Source organism: Monodon monoceros, unplaced genomic scaffold (genome assembly GCF_005190385.1).
Source record: "Monodon monoceros isolate NGI ecotype Baffin Bay Population unplaced genomic scaffold, NGI_Narwhal_1 Super_Scaffold_21, whole genome shotgun sequence".
In the NCBI taxonomy this organism is placed as follows: domain Eukaryota; kingdom Metazoa; phylum Chordata; class Mammalia; order Artiodactyla; family Monodontidae; genus Monodon; species Monodon monoceros.
The window spans coordinates 68056867-68079351 of record NW_021703778.1 but is presented as its reverse complement, the minus strand read 5'-3'; the positions used below and the strand labels follow the sequence as shown (position 1 = coordinate 68079351).

Below are 22485 nucleotides of genomic sequence, written 5' to 3'. Positions count from 1 at the left end.
TATTATGGCTAAGGCAAATTAATTGCAAATTGTAAAGGACTTATAAACCAAGGGTCTGTATCCTCTCTCTTTCGTCTCTCTTCTTCAATTTTGCATTTGAAATCAAGTGAGTTCCTTACAGTGCCAAGGTAAAAGGAATAGGGTGAGGTTGTCAACAAGTTGGCAGGAAGTGTAACTAAAAAGGAATTTTTTACAGGCATAAAAGGAAAGCCATAAATTACAGCATTGCACAGAAAAAAAAATTAAGCACCTACTGTATACTACGACTCAGAATCTTTTATTTACATTAACCCTAGGGGGTCAGGAGCACCCCGATTTATAGTTGGAAAAACAGGCTTATGAAGTTAAGTAACTTGTCAGAAGTCACACAGCTGGTGAGTGACCCAGCTAGTAGACACACAGCATTCCTTCTACCCCTGACATCTGTGCCCTTTAGAAAATACTAAATAAGCATTCCTAGCACTGTCCTCAAGATCTGGTACACCAAAAGTTCCAATGGATTAGCTTTAAGAACACTTCTCCCCATCCTACAACCCCTCTACCATGGATTCAAAGAGGGAAGCCATGGTGAGTTAGTGCCATCTGCTGACCATCTCCCTGAACATCAGGATGAAGGACATTCCTCTAGCTGAGGACACGGTTGGGGATGGGGAACCTTGTGCCATCTTAGGTCACCACCCCCCACTCAAGGACAGACCCAGGAGGACGGTGAGCATCTTTTTGTAGAATCCTTGGTCTCCCTACAGTACCAAGGCTGGGCAGTGATTTACTGAGGGAGAAAGTGGTGGTAATTAGAGGAAGCCTAAAATAGAGGCCTTGAGAAATAAAGGCACAGGCTTCTACCACCACAGAGAACACACCTTATTCATTTCGGCAAATAAAACTTAGCATTTCCTGATTCTAGTAATAAAAATGGATTCCTGAGCCCTACTCCAGACTATTTTATCAAAACCTTCCCTGGTGGTGCAGTGGCTAAGAATCCGCCTGCCAATGCAGGAGACGGGTTCGAGCCCTGGTCCAGGAAGATCCCATATGCTGCGGAGCAACTAAGCCCATGTGCCACAACTACTGAGCCTGTGCTCTAGAGCCCGCGAGCCACAGCTACTGAGCCTGCGTGCTGCAACTACTGAAGCCCGCGTACCTAGAGCCCGTGCTCCGCAACAAGAGAAGCCGCCGCAATGAGGAACCCGCGCACCGCAAGGAAGAGTAGCCCTTGCTCGCAACTAGAGAAAGCCCATGTGCAGCAACGAAGACGCAACGTACCAAGTACCAAATGGAAGTCTTGGTGTATCCCCATGGTATAAGTTCCCCAATTTGAATAACACTGTAAGATTTATACCATCAAAGAGCCTAGCACAAAGTTAGGGTCCCAATACAGGCTTGTTGGGTGCTGATCCTAATAATCCAGGTACATTCTGACCCACAGAGCATAGTTTGGGGGTGATGCACTGAAACTACCAAATTCATGTTGCCTGTGTGATGAAACCATGACCAGTCTGATGCCAAAGCCACATGACCTTTGCTCACATTTGAGAAAAAGTTAAACTGAGTTTTGTACACCTCCCTTTGTTTTGTACTTTCTAGGACAAAGTCTACACTCTGCTAATCAGGCATCTCCTGAGAATTCCTTCTGGGACACTCAATCAGTTGGATCAACCATTGTATAAATTTGTAGAATTTGTGTCTATTAACACTTCTTTGTCAATTATAATTTGCTCTGATTTTATGTCAGATTTTCTGAAGACACCATCTCAGCTTTCTGCCAAGCTAATGTAGTTGGAAGATAAGTACTTAATCAAGTATTTACTGAATTTCTACTGTGTATTCAGCCCACGTTTATAATGAAATACCTGCCTTCAAAGACTCATAGTACAGTTGGGAATACAGGCTAAATACACAAAACATCGGCCCATAAATAAAATTGAATACTCAGTTGTCCTTGGAATGAAAGAATATATTATGAAACAATATAAAGATATTCCTATGTCATCATACCAGTGGCACATATTTTTGTTTTACCTACTGTCTTATCTTTCCCCACTAGAATAGAAGCTCCATGGGAGAAACTTTTTTGTTTTGTTCAATGCGATTTCCTCAGTGCCTGGCATGTAATTCGTACTCAGTAAATATTTGTTGACTGAATGAGTAAGTCAAGTTTTTAGAATGGACAGAGAAAAGGAAGGCTTCATGGGGTGCCCCCAGATAAGCCTTGGCTTAACAATGCTTTTATTCAGCTTGCTATATAGCAATCTATAGATTTTAGCAACCAACTTCTTAATTTCTATAAGAAGAAGAAAATGTGTATATAATTGAAATAGAAGGTGGGGTGGAATGAAACAAATTTAAATTGGGTGTTAAGAGTCCATGTGACCTGCTTAGCTTACTGCTACAAGAAGTTTGTCCTAGAATCAGTGGTTTTCAAACATTGTTTTAAAGCAGAACAACTATATTTTTTCTTTTAAAAAAATTTTATGTGTGTTTGTTCATTTATTTATTTAGTCTGCGCCGGGTCTTAGTTGCAGCACGCTGGATCTTCGTTGTGGCATGCAGGATCTTTTAGTTGTGGCATGCGGGCTTCGACTTCTTAGCTGTGGCATGTGGACTCTTAGCTGTGGCATGCATGCGGGATCTAGTTCCTGGACCAGGGATTGAACCCAGGCCCCCTGCATTGGGAGAGTGGAGTCTTACCCACTGGACTGCCAGGGAAGTCCCATGACTATTTTTTCAAACGAAACCGCAATAAATGAAACAGATAAAACCAGAGCTGCTCTGATTGACTTTGGAGGTGGCTTGGAGGAGGATTTGGGGAGGTTCACTCTCTTAGTCCCCTCACCCCCACCAAAGAGCTTTGGCTTCTGAGGGATTCTAGGAACACAGTTTGAAAACACTGGATTGTAGGAATTTTAGAGTCTCTATTCTCTCAAAATTCTATTCATGAAGGCAGCTGAGTTAAGACCTGGGCTCCCTTCTGGTCTCTGTCACTTTAAGCTGAAGGAGTACCAGGAGTCAGCACCCAGAGAGACAAAAAACCTGTGTGGTCTGGGCCAAGGCCAATGCGCCTTCTCATGGCCAGACCCGGGGAACTAGAAGCCACATTTCTCTGATCCCAGACTGAAGAGGGCTAAATAACTGACTCTGGCTTGCGTGTCGTCGTCCCCCCATCCCCTCCGTCCCCACCCCCTCCTCCGCCAGCTCAGAACTGAAGGTATCCAAGCTCACTTGGCAATTTCTCTGGGCTTTGGAGTTTATGAGAATCTTATATACAAAGTAAATACTCTGTCTGGTGCCAACCCAGAATGAAAAGAGTATGATTCATTTGTCACCGTCCTGTACTTTGTCAGCTAGCTGGTTGATCCACTTTATTTATTTCAAATTTATTTATTTTTGGCTGTGTTGGGTCTTCGTTGTGGGCTTCCTCTAGTTGTGGCAAGCAGGGGCTACTCTTCGCTGCCATGAGCGCGCGGGCTTCTCATTGCGGTGGCTTCTCTTGTTGCGGAGCATGGGTCTCTAGGCTTCAGTAGTTGTGGCTCGCAGGCTCTAGAGTGCAGGCTCAGTAGTTGTGGTGCACGGGCTTAGTTGCTCTGCAGCATGTGGGATCTTCCCGGCCCAGGGCTTGAACCCGTGTCCCCTGCATTGGCAGGTGGATTCTTAACCACTGCGCCACCAGGAAAGCCCTGATCTGCTTTAGATATCCAGAGAGGAACCAGCCAAACAGAGGTCTAAGAGTAACAGAAGAGAGATTCTTGAAGTAACTATTTACCAGGGTGTGCTCAGGTTTAAGGGAACGGACAAAGGATTGTAAAGCACCCAGGGACTAGCAACGACCTGAAGAGTCATCACCACTAGGCTTGAAAAAACAAGGAAAGAGAGCTGTCATCCAACAGCTGTTGCTTGAGGAACTTAGTAAAAAATACCGCCACTTCCATGTCGCAAGTCAGGAAACCAAAGATAAGGAAAAGATAAGGAACACAGGATGGGGGACCCCCGAGGGGAGGAACTTATCGATTCTTATAGAATCGGCGGCTTTCAAGACTCCTCCTGCGACCGGATAAGCCACGGGTTTCACTTTGACCTTCTCAGACGCCAGTAGAAAATGACCAGTTTACTGTTACGAGCTGGAACTACAACTCCCGGCATGCATCTCTCCGCTACAATCGCAAACTTTTCAACGCTAGGATAAAGGGACTTTCCGGAAGAATTGTGGGTCGGGACTTGTAGTTCTTCATTTGGTGGGGGCGGGGGTAAATCGGCCTTCTGCCGTAGCGTGCTCATTGGCGCCCAGGTCACCGCCCCCTTCCCCTCGCCTACGTTTGTGTCTCACGCACGCGCGGCTCGTGCCCACGCCCCCTCCCTAGGCCTAGGACGCAGGCGCGCGCAAGCCCCCCTGGGCCCGATAGGCGGGGAGGGTGCGGGGGGAGGAGAACGTGTGGGGGGGGCATGTTAGGTGTCTATTCAGTAGACGGCAGTGGGGCACGAAGAGCGTGAAGGCATTGCTCCCAGGCGGGTGATATCTGCAGTGGGCCTAGAATCGACAGGAGAGTTCGGAGCCAAGCCAGCGAACCCCGCGAGTAGCAGTCGGCTGCTGAGACCCGGAGGGCGGCAGGGGGCGAAGCCCCAGCCTAGGCCCCGCGGAGATGTCGGGCTGCGGCGCTTGTACTTGCGGCGCCACAGCCGCGCGGCTCATCAGCTCTTCGTTCGCCTCCGCGCCAAGAGGTAACGAAGTAGTCCCGCACCTGAGCTCTTGACCCAGCAGTGGCCCGGTCGGCGGCGGCGGGGACCCCGGGGAGGGCGAGAGGCCTCCTCCACCCCGAGGATGTGAGGAGGTGCTCGGCGCTTCGCCTGGCAACCCCCCCTTTCTCCGTGGCGTGGGTCTCTGCCAACCTCTGGAGCAGCTGGTTCTCACATTTGAAGTGAAACCCTCTGGCTCCCCCACCCTCCCGCTTTCAGGCCCTCTGACTTTGGGGCCAGAATGTGGTCGCTTCGCAGAAACCCTGAAAGAGGCACGCAGTGCTCCGTTGGTTAAAAAGTGTCCCCAGACCCCACTCCGCAGGTGACTGCCGCCTCCCCTGGCTGCGGCTCCTCTTCCGGAGCCCGGCCGGGCTCCCCTCGGGCCTGTCGCGGGCCGCGGGAAGGGCCCGGATGAGGAGCCGCCCCTGTTGGGGTCCCCCCGGGGCCGCGGGGCGCCGAGCGGGCCGTCCCGGGCGCAGGCCGCGCGGGGGCCGCGGTGTTACAGTCGTTGTGCGGCCGCTCACACCGGGACGTAAAGCTGACTCGCACTACTTTTCGGGGGCCGCAGCAAAGCGCCCGGGGAGATGGAAATTCCCGCAGAAATTGTTTCTGAAGGGCTTAGGTGTCTCAAGGAGTCAGTCGTTTGCCGGATTTCCTAACTTGACAGCCCCAAGTAGTTTTTTAAGGGTGGCGCTTGTTTACCTTTCCTTTCTGTTTATCAGGAGCTGTGAAAGAGTGGCAACCCCAGCCAAGAGATTCCGGAAAGGAAACCATTTTTCTCTTCCCTAAATCTATGAATAGCAGACAAAGAGTCTAGATCCTGTTATAATCACTAACTTCTAGACAGATTCGTTTTGTTTTGGATTATCAGTTTATGATCTTTGGATTAGAAAAAAACAGCTCCCTTTTCCGAATTTTTAGCTTCATTGTAAAATTCTTACAGTTTACTGAATATTTATTTTCCGACAGTTTATTTCACAGAGGGATTCAATGAGGTTGTGTGGGCAGAAGCATTTTGTAAAATGGTACATAAATGTAAAGGAGTGAATTTAGTCCCAGAACATTGTTAATCCTGAACAAGTAGACATCCCTATTCCAGGAATATGAGTTGCAAACACTCGAAAGTGATAGATATTTAAATTCATTTATTTGACAAATTTGTTGAGGGCCTGCTATGTGTCAGGCCCTGCTTTGGTGCTGGAGATGGAAGGGTGAATAAGTCCTCATTTTCGAGTTTAGAGGAATAGACAAAGAATAATATTGTTCCTGGGCCTGTATAAGGTATGTGTTCTCCTTGGACAGGGAAGGCTTCTTTGACAACATTCTTTGTCTCTATCAATTGTCCCTGAAAACTGTGAGTTATAGGAAGTGTGCAGCTATTTGTTTATTTTTCTTTTCAAAACAACATCTTTCAAAATTAAATCTATCATTAGGTAAATCAGCAAAAACTAATGACTTATTTAGGAATTATCTATTTGTTTCTCAGTTAATACAAGTTTACTAGAGGTTTTCAGAAATACCAAACTATAATTTTCACTGTAAAGGAGTAAAACCTAAAGTATGAGACATTACCCAATATCATTATAGAATTTAATATTTTTATATGACAATGAAACAGCAAATGGTTTTCCCATGGACTTACATAAAATGTTTGTTTTCCATGGTAGAAACTCTAAAAGTATACATAAGTCTACAAGAATATAAAGATGTATTTTTTTAAGGCCTGAAAAACCTTGAAGAGGGTTATTTTTATTTAGAATTCTTGGAAAGAGGAAGAGGTGAAAGATAGAAAAATCACAATTGAACTTTAGCTAGTTTATTATTCTTATGTACAGAGTTAAGAATTTCAGCAACATAATTTAAACAAATAAAAATAGTTTCATCAATATAGTCTTCTAACAGGAAATTTGTACAATGAATTAAGAATAAAAGGGGAGATTTCAGAGCTCCTCTGAAGTACAGCGCTATTCTCTATTTCTATTGGTTTATCTGTCATGTTAGACTTTAAAAATTTTAAACGGCAGTTTGAAAAATTAATTTGATAAATTGTCACACTAGACACTGGATCTGTTTTCTTTTCCTGTTGGGCTATGTGTATCCAATTTAATGTGTTTTTCTTCACTATTCTCTTTGAATATGAAACCTATAGTAAAGTAAAATTTTAAAATATTTTTTCTACTTGAATTGCTGGTGTTTTCAATATTGATGTATATTTTTTCAAATGTACTTTGCATATATAACAGTCAGTTTGCATTCTAAATATATGCATTCAGAAATGTTTGATTCCATTTAAAAAATTCTGAGTGACAGTACTTGGTTTGAATTTGGCTGTGAGAATTGTGTGATCCTGTGTAACTCCCTTGATTTCTGGATGCTTTCTGTTCTTGTCCATTGAAAGGGTGTCACCTCATGAGGGTGTAAATGAAGATTTGAAGATGCTCAAACATGTTGGTGGGCATCCATAATTTTTTTTAGCTAGATTTTAATTCCCTCTCTCTCTCTCTCTCTCTCTCTCTCTCTCTCTCGCCCCCTCTCTTGTAGTTAAATCCAATACAAATTAATATGACAAAGTGAGTAAATGATAGAGCATCTTTATTTCTAGAATAGCACACTATTTCCTAATCAACATTTCTCTTTTCTTGGGCATGTTCATCTTCAGACCAGCAGACTAGTAGCTTTAGTGAAAACCTATCAAACGTTTTTAAACTTGAGGAAAGCTATCATAGGAGTGATGTTATTTTTCTTTATTAAGAAGTATTCAGTATTCCTGAAGTAATAACTTGGGCATAAAATAAAAATTTGAGATTATTAAAAGCAATAAGCATCTACTAAGTTGCCAGCATTGTTTGCGAGTTTTTGTTGAATTTTGTTTCCAATTTGTGTTGGAGGTTAGAGGACTGGTGTTCAAGAGAGCATTTAACTTAATTTGCCATTTCATCAGTTATACACTTAAAATATTGTCACTACAAATATAGTTTTAAATTTTAATTAGTTCTTTTGCTCTATTTCTAAAATGCAAATTAAAGATCGGTTAATCTTTTAAGCTGAATCATTTGTATGTTTTTGGAGAATGCTTAGTTCAAGATTGAATATAGGAAGTCAAGTATTTAGAAATTGAATAAATTACCCTCCAAGTTCTTAATAGCCCTAACATCATTGTACCTTATTCTAATATATATTTTTTAAAAAAACTGCTCTGAAACTCAAAGCTTTATCCTTATGACAGAAGTTTTGTAAGGGGTTTAACTTGACTGTCTTCTGTCATTGCTGCCAAGTACTCTTTCGAAATATACTTCCCATAAATGCTTCCCTTTTTGGCTTTTAGGGGTTTTTCACCTGGGTTCACAGGCTTCCAAAGGGCCCAGGGATAGAATTCAGAGGTTCTTTGAACTTTATTTTCACTAATCTGAGTGAAATATAGCATTTCCCTCAATTACGAATGTAGGCAGCAAACCACAGTAGTATTAGCAATACCTGTGGATTTGTCACCAATCAAAATCACAGATATTTTCATATCACATTACATTACTGGTATTTCAGAATATTGTTTATACTTTCCACTACTTTGAAATCATGGTAGTTACATTAAAAGCTGTTAGATCTTATTTAATTTTGTTAGTTAAGAAGAATATTTTTAAAGAGAAAAACAAATACCGTATGCTAACACATATATATGGAATCTAAAAAAAAAAAAGTGGTCATGAAGAACCTAGGGGCAAGACGGGAATAAAGACACAGACCTACTAGGGAATGGACTTGATGATATGGGGAGAGGGAAGGGTAAGCTGGGACAAAGTGAGAGAGTGGCATGGCCATATATACACTACCAAATGTAAAATAGATAGCTAGTGGGAAGCAGCCGCACAGCACAGGGAGATCAGCTCGTGCTTTGTGACCACCTAGAGGGGTGGGAGGGAGGGAGACGCAAGAGGGAAGAGATAAGGGGACATATGTATATGTATAACTGATTCACTTTGTTATAAAGCAGAAACTAACACACCATTGTAAAGCAATTATACTCCAATAAAGATGTTAAAAAAAGAATATTTTAAAAATATTTTGATAGCTACTTGAGGATAATTGGTTTCCTTTGTTATGTATTTTATTCTGTACATTTAAAAACATTCTGAATAGGCTTCACCAGACTGCCAGAGGGCACAAAAAAGGGTTAAAAACTGATTGGGTTGCTGCAATAATTTCTGTGAGGATTTTCTATGATTGGTGAATGACTGATCATTTAAATTGTTTTGTACAGTGGTTTTAAAAAGTGGGGTCCTCAAACCAGCAGCATCAGCATCATCTGGGAACTTGTTAGAAATGCATTCTTGGGTCCCACCTCATACCTTCTGAATCAGAACCAGGGAGAATCCCCTCCAGCCTGTGTTTTAACAAGTTCTCCAGGTGATTCTAATGCATGCCCAAGTTTGAGACCCAGAGGTTTCGTATTTACAGCATCTTGTTGGTGTAGCCCTTAGATTATATCAGTAGAATATTAAAACAGCTCTCCAGTACCATACCATCAGGGCCAGCAAAGAAATTCTTAAATTTAGATTTTTAAATGATATGAACATGTTTCTCAGATAGTATTTTCTGTGGTGACTGTATGGTTGCATTGGTTTCATATGTTACTTGATAAATTATTTAAGGTGAAGGACACTTTTTCTTTCTATTCAAGTAGATTTTAAAAGGATCACGTTCATAATTTTTCTCTCTCTTAAATTGCCAAAGATAATTTCCTTTCAGCTTATTTTCTAATAATACTAGATATTGTAAATTGTTAAATACTATTTTAAAAGATGTAAGTGGGAAATAATACACTCTATCTGATACTTCAGGGCTAAGTTTTGTTCTAAACATCCAAGTACAAATAGCCTCACATAAAGCTTGTTACAATTGTAGTTTTCTTTGTGAATACATCATAAAGGTTCAATAAAAAAGTTACCCTTGTTACATAGATTATAATAAATTATTGTATTATGCTACCTTTCATATTAACTTATAATGGATGTTTTCAAGCACACACAAAATAGAACACTGAACCCCAAAATACCTGTCACCCAGCGTCAAGGTGCATTCAGCTTTCTGCATTCTTGATTTCATCTATCCCTCTCCTCCATGACTTTTTCTAGACTTGCTTTTTAGATTGACATAGTCTTTAAATCATATTATATCCTTGGAAAAACATTAATGTTTAGCTTAAATTTCATAAACTACCTTAGATCTCATTCTAATGAGAGAGTAATAGCTAACATAATTTACTGCAAAAAATGGAAATGTTACAGAGAAAATTTGAAATGTCTTTTGAAGATGTTTCTTAGAAGGAAAACATCAAATGTAGTTGGTTTTTTTTTTTTTCCTTATTAATAGTCAAGCTTAATAGTGTTAAGCAAAATTTTACACTCTTTGGGTTAGGGACTGGGATGTCATAATCCTTTTTTGGTGTTCTTTATGAATTTATATAGAAATGAGAAAATTTGTTTCCTCTTACTTGTATCTTTCCTGAGTAGTTTGGTGGGTTCATTTTTGTACTTCGTGGAACTGGAGATGGCCTATGGTGATAAGTAAAGAAACTAGTTCTAACAGTAAAGAAACTAGTTCTAACAGTGTACAAAATTGTGTTGGAAAATGGGAGTCGTTAAAAAAAGTTATATAATTAAGCAATTGGTTTTGAATTGTTTGATGTACATAATTTTTTTTTTTTGCGGTACGCGGGCCTCTCACTGTTGTGGCCTCTCCCTTTGCGGAGCACCGGCTTCGGATGCGCAGGCTCAGCGGCCATGGCTCACGGGCCTAGCCGCTCAGCGGCATGTGGGATCTTCCCAGACCTGGGCACAAACCCGCGTCCCCTGCATCGGCAGGCGGACTCTCAACCACTGCGCCACCAGGGAAGCCCTACATAATTTTAAACCAGTTTTTGCATTTGGATACAATATATACATGTGTGCATGATCTTTTAAAAGCCCTAACAGGTGTGGGAATGAAAATTTAAGTCCTGAGTTGTGAATTTTGCAGGGAATAAAATGAGGGAGGGAAAATCAGTTTCTTAAATTTATCTAAGTGTTAACCCCTTGGTTGTTTATTACCTCCTAATAGCACTCTGCTGGGAAACTTCCTTTTTGGGGATTCATTAATGTACATTATAGCTTATGCAAGATTCTGAATAGCTCTAGTATACTGAAGTCTATGGAATTTTGTTTAACGTATTGTATGACCATTCAGTTTTCTTGTGTAGGGAACAGTCTTTTAAAGACCAGCTTGGGAAATGCTGCCTTATGGGAGTATGGCTCTTTTGCCATTGACTATAATTTATTCGGAGGCCTGTTTTGTATTTATATGGAAAAAAGCAGGAGTCAGCAAACAGTGGCCCCATGGAACAAATCCAGCCACACCCATGTGTTTACATATTGTTTAAACTTGCTTTCATGTTACAGGGAGAATTAATGAGATTGAGACTACATATATGGCCCACAAAGCTGAAAATACTTACTATCCTCGTCTTTTACAGAAAAAGTTTGCCAAATAAGTCAGTGATTAACCTATGTCTTTTCTAAGAATTTTAACTTCAAATATGGCAAAAGGTTAAAATGTTTGAAAGCTGGATGGTGGTTACACAATATTTTTTTATTGAAATATATTTCTCTTTTCTATAGGATTGAAATATTTTATTAAAACATGATTTAATGAATAGCACATAACTTTTAAAAGAACATTTGAAATTTGTTGCCATTGTTGCAGATATTACCCCCATATAACCAAAGAGACAGATGAGTTCATGTCAATTGTTTATTCTCATTGGTAGAAATAATATAAGAAGTATAAGAATATAGGACATAAATGGCCTTTTTCCCCTATAGGTGAGGCAGATGTTGAACTACTTATTTTTCACACTTTGAAAGAGCCACTCATTGTTATGACCTGGGTGGTCTTTCCTTACTTCCAAAGCACAGGTCGGGCCAGTTTTTGAAGATGGTGTCACCAGTTTGTACTACTGCTGTGAAGACAATAGCTTTTTCAACCTCCTTTATGCTTGAGGGATTTTTGTCCCCAGGGGACTTATTGAAGGTGTGTTAATATTTGATGTGTAGACTAAATTTCATTGTATTTTCAGGTATTTCTTGTGGTCGCATTCATATACCAGTTTTAGGAAGGCTTGGGACCTTTGAAACTCAGCTTCTACGAAGAGCTCCTTTTAGAGCCTTTACAGAAACACCAGCATACTTTGCTTCAAAAGATGGGATGAGTAAAGATGGCTCTGGAGATGGAAATAAGGTATTTTATCTTTATTGGCATCTATACACATATTTGAGTTCCCTCATTTAAACAATTAAATATAATAATACTACTCTGTATTTCATTGGTTTGTATGTTTTCTGTAGGAAATGTGAAATATATAAAATGATCTGAAGAATTTTACATATTTAAAAAATAATAAATTTATTTACTTATTTATTTTTTGGCTGCATTGGGTCTTTGTTGCTGCGTGCGGGCTTTCTCTAGTTGCAGCAAGTGGGGGCTACTTTTGTTTGCGGTGCGTGAGCTTCTCTCTGTGGTGGCTTCTCTTGTTGCGGAGCACAGGCACTAGTTGTACGGGCTTCAGTAGTTGTGGCTTGTGAGCTTAGTAGTTGGGCTCTAGAGTGCATCCGTACTTGTGGCACACGGGCTTAGTTGCTCCACGGCATGTGGGATCTTCCTGGACCAGGGATTGAACCCGTGTCCCCTGCGTTGGCAGGCGGATTCTAACCACTGTGCCACCAGGGAAGTCCCTACATATTTTTATTTTGTGTTATCAGTCTGAGCCATAAAATAGTTTGATAAGCATTGCACTTAGTAAGCAGTAGTTAAAATTTCTAACACCCCAAAGCAGTAAAGAAGCTTCATTAAGGTGTAGAGACATGTGGACACAGGCAGGGAAGAGGAGGGAGGGACGAATTGGGAGATTAGGATTGACATATATACACTACTATGCATAAAATAGATAGCTAGTGGGAACATTCTGTAAAGCACAGGAAGCTCAGCTCCGTGTTCTGTGACCACCTAGATGGGTGAGATGGAGGAGGGTGGGAGGGAGGTCCAAGAGGGAGGGGGTATATATATATATATAGCTGATTCATTTCATTGTACAGCAGAAACTAACACAACATTCTAAAGGAATTATACTCCAATAAAAAAAATAATCTATGTAGTCAGTCTCATGGTTGCTTGGATTGGGAATAACCATCATTTTCTGCTTCCACACAGTTCTTACAACTCATGATAGTATAAACCTTACTTCATCCTCTACCTCAAAATCTTAGATATCTGTATGACTTAATGTTAGGCTACTCTGTAGCTAGCAAGTAGATGATTGGTGATTGTATTAGGTCAGTGAGTTATCATTTCTTTTTTATTATGTGAATTTGAGAACACTTGAATTATTAATATATGTGAGACAAAATGCTAGGTGCTTTCATATCCACACTTAATCCTAACAATGACCCTCTAAAGTAGGTGAAATTATCCCCATTTTAAAGACGATAAAAGTTAGATTCAAGAAAGTTGAGTCACTACTTGCCAAGATAATAACTCCTGATTCAATTTCATTGAAATGTAGTTTTTTACCTATAGTAACTTTTTTTAATTTACTAGTGCTTATTGATTTTTTTCCCATAGTGTTTATTGATTGTCATTGCAGAAAAGCTAATTATACATGCTGGCACATACCATGTAAAGAAGGAATGCAGTAAATATATGTGTTTACTAGAACTGATTTTATTGTTTTTACACCAGTGGTAATAGAGATATAAATTATACTAATAATTCCATTCTAAAAATTGTAAAAATTATAAGATTACAAACAATATTGTTTATACTTAAGTTACATGGTGGTTGCCTGAAAGTAATAATTGACTCTTTCTTTTTTTTTTTTCTTCCACAAACATTAGAAATCAGCAAGTGAGGGAAGCAGTAAGAAGTCAGGCTCTGGGAATTCTGGGAAAGGCGGAAACCAGCTTCGCTGTCCTAAATGTGGCGACTTGTGCACACACGTAGAGACCTTTGTGTGTAAGTATTCTTCTATTGTTCTTCTTTTTCCCTGCCTTTTCTGTAAGTCGTTACTTGCATTATATACATTGTATAAACATATACATTATAAATACATACATTATATAAACTAGAATTATTTCCTTCCTGAACTTACGTTAGTCTTTTACGTTCACCGGATACTAAAAATCTGGACTAGTAATGCTTTGCACTGTGGTATAAGGTAATTTAAGAAAACTCTTTGCTTCTTTGTTTTTTTTCTCTCTTTTTTTTTTTTTGCCGTACATGGGCCTCTCACTGTTGTGGCCTCTCCCGCTCTGGGCACGCAGGCTCAGCGGCCATGGCTCACGGGCCCAGCCGCTCTGCGGCATGTGGGATCCTCCTGGACCGGGGCACGAACCCGTGTCCCCTGCATCGGCAGGCAGACTGTCAACCACTGCGCCACCAGGGAAGCCCTCTTTGCTTCTTTATTTTGCTTACATGTGTTTATTTTAAATTTGGATTTTGTGGGTTTTCATGTATGTAACCATTAAGCTGTAGAAGAAGCAAGGCTTATTTATTCTGTATTTGTTCTTCAAATACCTATTAAGCATCTCATATAGCTGGAGATTGTCAGTTATTCAAATATTAAGGTATTTTCCCTCTCTGAGTGCTTACCAGAGGTGCTAAGTCCTCAGTTCTAGGAAGTGTCTGATAATTATTAGTGATTCAGACACTAAGAGAAGGAAGACATCAATAGTCCTATTTTTGCTGTTAGTGTCAGTAACTATTTCTGAAATGCAGAGATGCTACTGCTGATATTTTATTTAATGAATCAGATAAATCATTTCCTACATGATTAGAGTTGATGGTAATGACTCAAGAGTAAATTACTTTGCACTACCGTGGTACCTGCTATACTATCCAGTTGTGAAAAGATTGACGGTCAGGCTTGGCAGGAGTTTCAGTTTCTGATGATTAACTAGAGAGGATTCTCTATATTCTAACTCAAATATTGAGACTTCAGTTACATTTTCACATCTATCATTAATATTAATTGGCCACTATTTGAAAATGTATTACATGTAGCATATCTTTACAATTTTGGAAAGACCTTTAAAGTGGTACCATTCTATATGAGGTTCTCTTTGTGGCTTTGCCCAGTAAGAGATCAAAGAGAAGAATCAGTATGAATGAAAATTAATTTGGATTGCAACATAAAATGAAAGTGGTAGAATTGGATGATATAACTTCTAAATAACATTTACTTTTAACACATTGGTGTCATATAGTAAAATTCCAAAATGTCTGAGGATTGCTCAATTCATACTGGCAGTGTCATATTACATGTTTTAATCAAGAAAATTTCCATTTTTTTCCCCAAAGAAAGATTTCAACCTTTATAGACCTATAATTCTACTCTAAAAATAATTTCCTAGAATAGAAAAGGAAAGAAACTAACATTTAATAAATGTCAGTATGTATAATTTTATTCTCACAATCTTATTTTTGTCAAAACAGGGAATATCCTCATTTTTATAAATGAAGTAGCTAAAATTAAGTTTAAGTAATTCATCCAAGGTTATAGAGCAGTGAAGATATCTTATTCAGAAATTCCTTTCCTATTCAGAAGTTCCTGTCCTTTGTACCAACTGGAATTCTTTAGGGATAAACTAGCTCCTCTTGAGATTAAATTTTTCTTTTTATACAGTGTTTTCATAACTTTCCAGGTTGTATTAATCACTGAAGGTGATTGTTAACATACAGATTCCCACCTTCCCTAGAGATTATCTAGATAAAAAACACTATACTTTAGTGTTATCTAATCAACTCAAGGCTGTTTCCTTTGGGAATTATAATTAGGGAGGGAGATGTGGGAGTAGAGAATGTGGAAGAAAAGAGTAAAACAAGAGTACATTCTTACAAAGCATCTGTTGAGTCAGACACTGCTAGGCCCAGGAAATACACAGATGAGCATGACACTGTCCCTTTCCTCTGGAGCTGTACTGCATAGAAGAAAGAAGCCTCAGCAGTGAGGCCCTCTTCCTTGGTTTTGCTGGCCCATAATAAAAGTCTCTCCAGAATGCATCCCTTTTGAATGCTGAGGATCTTCTGTGTCTACTCACTGAAAATTGGATCATCCTGGTTCTAAAGAATGTTGTTTGAACGTGGGTTATTCATTTTGTTTGAATCTGCATTTATTAGTTATTAGTTCATAAACATATTTTTATGTGCTTTTTGTTTGTTTTTGTTTTTATTCTTTTATGTGCTTTTTAGTCACTTGTAATTCTTTTGTGAATGGCCTGTTTAAGTAATTGTCTACTTTTTTTGTCATTTTAAATTATTTTTAATTACCCGAGGAATACATATGTATATCTCCCTTTGTAAAAAAAAAGTAGAGCATTATAGATAATGCTAAAGATATATTTCTGTAATATGTCTTCATTGAACACATAACTTTTAAAAAGCATAAATGGTTTCATATTGTTCATGTTTTTGCAAATTGTTTTTTTTTCCCAACTCAGCAGTGTTTTGAGAGCTTTGTGTGTTAATACATACAAGTTCTTTCTTTTAAATTTTAATTTTTTATTGAGCTATTATTATTCACATACCATACAATTCACCCTTTTAAAGTATACATTTCAGGAATTTTTAGTATATCCATGAAGTTGTACAGTCATCACCAGTATCTAATTCCTGAATATTTATATCACCCCCAAAAGAAACCCCATAACCCTTAGCAGTCACTTTCCACCCCTTCCCCTCCCAGCCTTGGCAACCATTAACCTACTTGTGGTCTCTATGGATATGTCTATTCTGGATATTTCATATAAATAGAATTATACATTATGTGACTTTTTATATCTGGCTTTTTTTACTTAGCATGTTTTCACGGTTGATCAGTGTTGTATTATGTATCAGTACTTCATTGCTTTTTATGGCTGAATAGTATTTCCATTGTTTATCCATTCATCAGTTGATGGACATTTGAGAGTTGTTTCTGCTTGTTGGACATTATGAACGAATAATGCTACTGTGAACATTTGTTTACAAGTTTTTGTGTGTACTTATGTTTTTGCTTCTCTTGGGTATATGCTTAGGAATGGAATTGCTGGGCGAAATGTTAACTTTGTTTAGCTTTTTAAGGAACTGCTACAGAGGTAGTAGTTTTACAACCATTTTACAACCCCACTAACAATGTGTAAGGGTTCTAATTTCTCTACATCCTCTTCAACACTTATGTCTTTTTTTATTATAGCCATCATAGGGATGGGAAGTGGTATCTCATCATGGTTGTGATCTACATTTCCCTAATGACTAAAGATGTTAAGCATCTTTTTATGTGCTTATTGACCATTTGTATATCTTCTTTGGAGAAAAGACTAAATTTTTTGTCCATTTTTAAGTTGGGTTATCTTTTTATTGTTGAGCTATAAGAGGTCTTTATGTATTTTGAATACTAGACCCTTATCTAGATACGTGATGTGCAAATATTTTTTCTCATTCTATGGGTAGTCCTTTCCTTTTAAATGCTGTATAGCAGGAGTCAGCAAACTTTTACTATAAAGACCAAATATTAAGTATTTTAGACTTTATGGGCCATATGGTCTCTGTTGTGACTTTTCTCCTTTGCTGTTATAGTGCAGAAGCAACCATAGACAATGTAAAACAGTGAGGATGGCTATGTTCCAATAAAATTTTGTATATGGACACTGAAATTTGAATTTCATATAACTTTCATTGTCATTTTTTTAATGTAGAAACTGTTCTTAGCTCATTGATCTTGCTGTACATATTTCATCTCACAAGTATATTTGTAGTGATTTTTATGTTTTCTTATAGTGGTATTACTCTTGCTTGACTGACTGTAGAAATAAAATGCCATTTTTATAGATACCATTATGAATGTGTAGAAAATCATCAGAAATTGAAATAATATCTAAGATTCTTGATTATAATGATATATATTATTTAGTTTTTTCTTGCCCATTTAAAAAATAACTTGTCAAACATGAATAGCATCCCTACTTTTATTTAAGGTAGAGCTTTTAGTTGTTTTTTTTTGTTTGTTTCTGTTTTTTGGTCTTTATTTCTTTTTTATTTTAAGAGAAAATTGAGATATAATTTCTTTACAGAAAAGGAAAGAAAGTGCATGGATTCTAAATGTACAGTTTGATGGATTTACATATCAAATATTCCCACACCCCAGAAGGCTCCCTCTTGTTCTTTCCTAGTCACTAACCTTTCTTTCCCCAAGGCAACTACTACCTTGACCTCCATCACTAGCGATTGGTTTTGCCTGTTCTTATACTTCATTTAAATAGAGTCATAGTGCATGTTTTGCTTTTGGGTAGAGCCTTTAGTTTTTATTTTTATGTATATAATACTTTCTGAAGGCTTACTGTAATTACATTTCTCATAGGTTAAGAATAAACTTTCCTGCAGTGGTTTGGAGATTTTATGTTTGACCCTGAAACTTTTTCAAAATCATGAAGAACTTTCATTTAAGCAAATATCCTGAAAAAGGTTTTACTAAGGTAGTCTTTCTTCTGTCGTGGGTATATTATACAAGCATGTTTACTGGAATCAGTATTCTGTTTATAAAGGAATATAGGATACCTCTAGTAATCATTTAAAGGAAGGAGGTTTATTTATCCCCTGATAATTTAACAAAATCAGATTTTGCCCCTTGTTTTTAGGAGTAAAAAATATGCATTACAATGCTTGTTTATTTGTTTGTTTTTCTGAAATAGTATTTTGATAAATAAAATCGAATCCTTGAACTTGGGTATATGTTGAACTTGTTTCAGTGTAAAACTGTTTTGCAAGTATTCAGGTAGAATTTAAGCAACCCTTCAAACAGTAAGCAGAGAGGAATGTTATTTGTCAGTGTTTCTCTTTCCCTTTCACCTAGTATCTTCAGAGAAATATTTTGTTCTTGTGTTCTCAGGCCAGATTTTTCTGTCACACAGCCTGAACTAGATTAGCGGCTTCTCTGCCCTTTAATCCTTCCCCTGTTTACTGGTGCCTTATCCTAAAACTAAAGCCACTGTCTTTCCCACTGATGGGAGATGGTGATAACGTGTTTGGGCTTGTGTTAATCAGAGGTACTTGGTATAGCTTGATCTTTTTTTTAGGGAAGCACTTACTAGGTGATTGATAAATGGAATACACAAATGACCCCTAATCTAGTTTAAAATTTGTGGCTAGAATTTATCCAGAATGTATTTTTGTTTGGCCTTGTGTTTTAAGAACAGACACGTAAGAATTAAATTGGCTGAATTAATAGTTGAATTTATTTTTTAAATGCGGAATTGTCTATTTTTTAAAAATTTAGATTATTTTGTGAAGATTGAGGTGTGCTTGCCAGTGCAGTTTTTCTTGTAATGTATGGATAGGTAGTTATAATATTCCCAAAGGACAGAGATTCCCATGGTTTTAAAAATTCTTTTTACCTGTCTAGTTAGGTTACACAAAGGTAACATAAAAATGTATACCTAGACCTACCAACATGTAACTAATTCCTGTGTACCTTTTGCTCTGTATCTGTTAATAGTCTGTATGGGATTCTCTACCATGCGAGCGGGGGCTACTCTTCGTTGCGGTGTGCAGGCTTCTCATCGTGGTGGCTTCTCTTGTTGTGGAGCATGGGCTGTAGGTGCACGGCCTTCAGTAGTTGTGGTGTGTGGGCTCAGTAGTTGTGGCTTGCGGGCTCTAGAGTGCAGGCTCAGTAGTTGTGGCACACAGGCTTAATTGCCCGCGGCATGTGGAATCTTCCCGGACCAGGGATCGAGCATGTGTTTCCTACATTGGCAGGTGGATTCTTAACCGCTACACCACCAGGGAAGTCCCTGACTCCCCGCTTTGACTGCCGAGGGCCCGGGTTCAATCCTTGGTTGGGGAACTAAGATCCTGCAAGCAGTGTGGTGCGGCCAAAAAAAAAATTTAGCGAATGGAGAAGTCGAAATAATTTCAACTGATCTTTTCTCTAGATGCAGTCTATCACAAAATGAAAGAACCTAGTTAAAGTGAACAAAGTGTAGTTTACTGAACTCATCTTTATCATCTATTTTAGGTATAAACTAGGCTGTTTGTTGTGGCTAGTGGAGTGAACTACAAGCATTTTTGTCAAGTACGTAGGTTTCAATTTCAATGAGTCTTTAAGGTTAAACACTATTTGAATTATTTTTCTCTGTCCTTTTACAGCATCCACCCGCTTTGTGAAGTGTGAAAAATGTCATCATTTTTTTGTTGTGCTATCAGAAGCAGACTCAAAGAAAAGCATAATTAAAGAACCTGAATCAGCAGCAGAAGCTGTAAAATTGGCATTCCAACAGAAACCGCCTCCTCCCCCCAAAAAGGTATAGGTCTTAGTTCAGTCTTATAAGCACTTTATCTTGAAAACATTTCATTGCTCCCCTCCCTCCAGTTTATATTAAATCTTAATACTAGTATCTAAACAAGTGTTATAAGTTCTTAATATGGACTATACCTGGCTAAATTGTTACTGATATTTGATACTTGAAATTCAGGTATGGAATCCATTGCTGTTTTCCCATGTCATGATTACTGTATTCGTAGCAATGAAATATAGTTGATGATTATTAAAGTAGTGTTAATACTGAGTTAATCTAAAATGATATCCTTAAAATAGAGCAGCTGGGGATTTATTTTTGTTAGTTTGGGCCCCTAAATAACACCAGCCTGCAATTTTTCCCCCTTAAGTTAATCTACTTTATGGTAAAACAGCCTCGGGCTAACAGTGGAAGCAAGTAATTTTTTCCTGACCAATGTGCCAGGGCTCTCCTGTATAGCACTGTGACTTTTGTGGTGTGGGCTCTTCCTAGGAGTCTCAGATGGATTGTGATTTGGCCATGTGAAACACAGCAGAGTGTACCACCAGCTTCATTGGGTACTTGGCGTACACTTTCTGAGAAGGAGGAGCCCTTCTCTGGACTGTGTGCCCTCTGTTCTGGCCATATCTCAGATGTTTGCACACTTACATCATTTGTCACCCTCTGCTTCGGTTTAGCTTTCTTCTGCTGTTTAGGTACCAGTGCATTTGTCTCTGCAAGTGTGCTATGGCAGGTTTAATAAATCATGGGTATAATTTGTGAGGAATGATGATTTTTAAAAACCGTAATAAAATACATATGGTCAACGACTATAGAATTTGTCATGTAAAAATAAATGAAGTACTGGAAAATATAGCTGTTAAGCTTTATGTTCCCCTCTAATTTGTGTAGACTTCAGACATCTGAGTCAAAGTTCTAGAGAATAAAGTTCTAGAAAATAACTATTTTCAGGAGTTAGTGAATATTAACAGTTAATTTCTGTTTCTAAAAGCTGAAATAATTTATCCCAGGTGCTAAGCTCTTGGCAATATCCAAGTTTCATCTAGAGCTTTAGTTTCTACCAAGAATAAGGCTTTTAGATTGCCATTTAGATAAAAACATAGCTTTAAAGTTAATATCTAAGAAGAAGCTAAATGTTTATGAGCATTAAAACACATTGATACTGGTGGTATAGTGGTCTTTGATTATATAATGCCTATTTTGAAAAGGTTAGTTTTATAATATGTTGTCTTTGTGAAGAATATTATTCATATTATTGAGAGAGGTGTAAAAAGGATTTTTAAAAATGATTTACATTCATGATGATAGCTTTAGACCCATGGTGGCAAGTGTAGGTATTCTAATTGACTTTAATATTAACTTTCAAAAATCAGGATCAGTGACATTGTTTATAGAATAGAAACTGGCATAGCACTAGAAGAGTACAGGGATACTTTGTTAAGCTGGAGAACAAAAGAATTGTGTTTTGTTCCTTTTAAGTTTGGGGCCTCTGAATCATTGCTACATAATGTGTCATGCCCCTTGCAATTTGTTTTGTTTTGTTTTTAAACCTAAAGGGAGCAAACATTCATTCGTTTGTTTGTTTATTTATTTATTTATGGCTGTGTTGGGTCTTCGTTGCTGCGCGTGGTGGGCTTTCTCTAGTTGTGGCGAGCGGGGGCTACTCTTCACTGCGGTGCAGGGGCTTCTCATTTGTGGTGGCTTCTCTTGTTGCGGAGCATGAGCTCTAGGTGCACGGGCTTCAGTAGTTGCAGCGCGCGGGCTCAGTAGTTGCGGAACGCAGGCTCTAGGGCGCGCGGGCTTCAGTAGTTGTGGTGCACGGGCTTAGTTGCTCCGCGGCATGTGGGATCTTCCCGGACCAGGCATTGAACCCATGTCCCCTGCATTGGTAGGCAGATTCTTAACCATTGCACCACCAGGGAAGTCGTGGCATTTTGTTTTGGATGAGAATCTTTGTTCAAATTTAAAACTGTAAGTAAATGTGCTCAGTATAGGACTTTCCCGTTGGCCCAGTGGTTAAGACTCCATGCTTCCACCTCAGGGGGCACAGGTTCAATCCCTGGTAGGGGAAGTTCCGCGTGCTGCACGGTACAGCCAAAAAAAAAAAAAGTGTGCTCAGTATGTAACTTTAATGTGCATATTTTGTGATAGCTCATAGTAAGTTGTTCATATCTAATCATTTTTCAGATTTATAACTACCTCGACAAGTATGTTGTTGGCCAGTCATTTGCTAAGAAGGTGCTTTCAGTTGCTGTATACAATCATTATAAGAGAATATATAATAATATCCCAGCTAATGTGAGACAGCAAGCAGAAGTTGAGAAGCAGACATCATTAACTCCTAGAGGTTAGTGTTTTGATAATTGACCAAAATAGAGATTACTGTGCTTTAGAGGTAATCCTT

At 38.8% G+C, this 22485-nt stretch overlaps 1 protein-coding gene across 2 annotated transcripts in view; it reads left to right on the top strand.

Annotated features, from left to right (window-relative positions):
• Nucleotides 1–4452: 4452 nt before the first annotated feature.
• Nucleotides 4453–22485, top strand: part of CLPX (caseinolytic mitochondrial matrix peptidase chaperone subunit) — a 36415-nt gene continuing 18382 nt past the window's right edge. For both annotated transcript variants that reach the window (XM_029236620.1, XM_029236619.1), the window contains exons 1-5: nucleotides 4453–4713; nucleotides 11837–11997; nucleotides 13650–13767; nucleotides 19933–20087; nucleotides 22269–22428. In XM_029236620.1, the coding sequence (XP_029092453.1) occupies nucleotides 4635–4713; nucleotides 11837–11997; nucleotides 13650–13767; nucleotides 19933–20087; nucleotides 22269–22428 (673 nt within the window). In that variant the 5' untranslated portion in view covers nucleotides 4453–4634. The remainder of the gene's footprint in view (nucleotides 4714–11836; nucleotides 11998–13649; nucleotides 13768–19932; nucleotides 20088–22268; nucleotides 22429–22485) is intronic.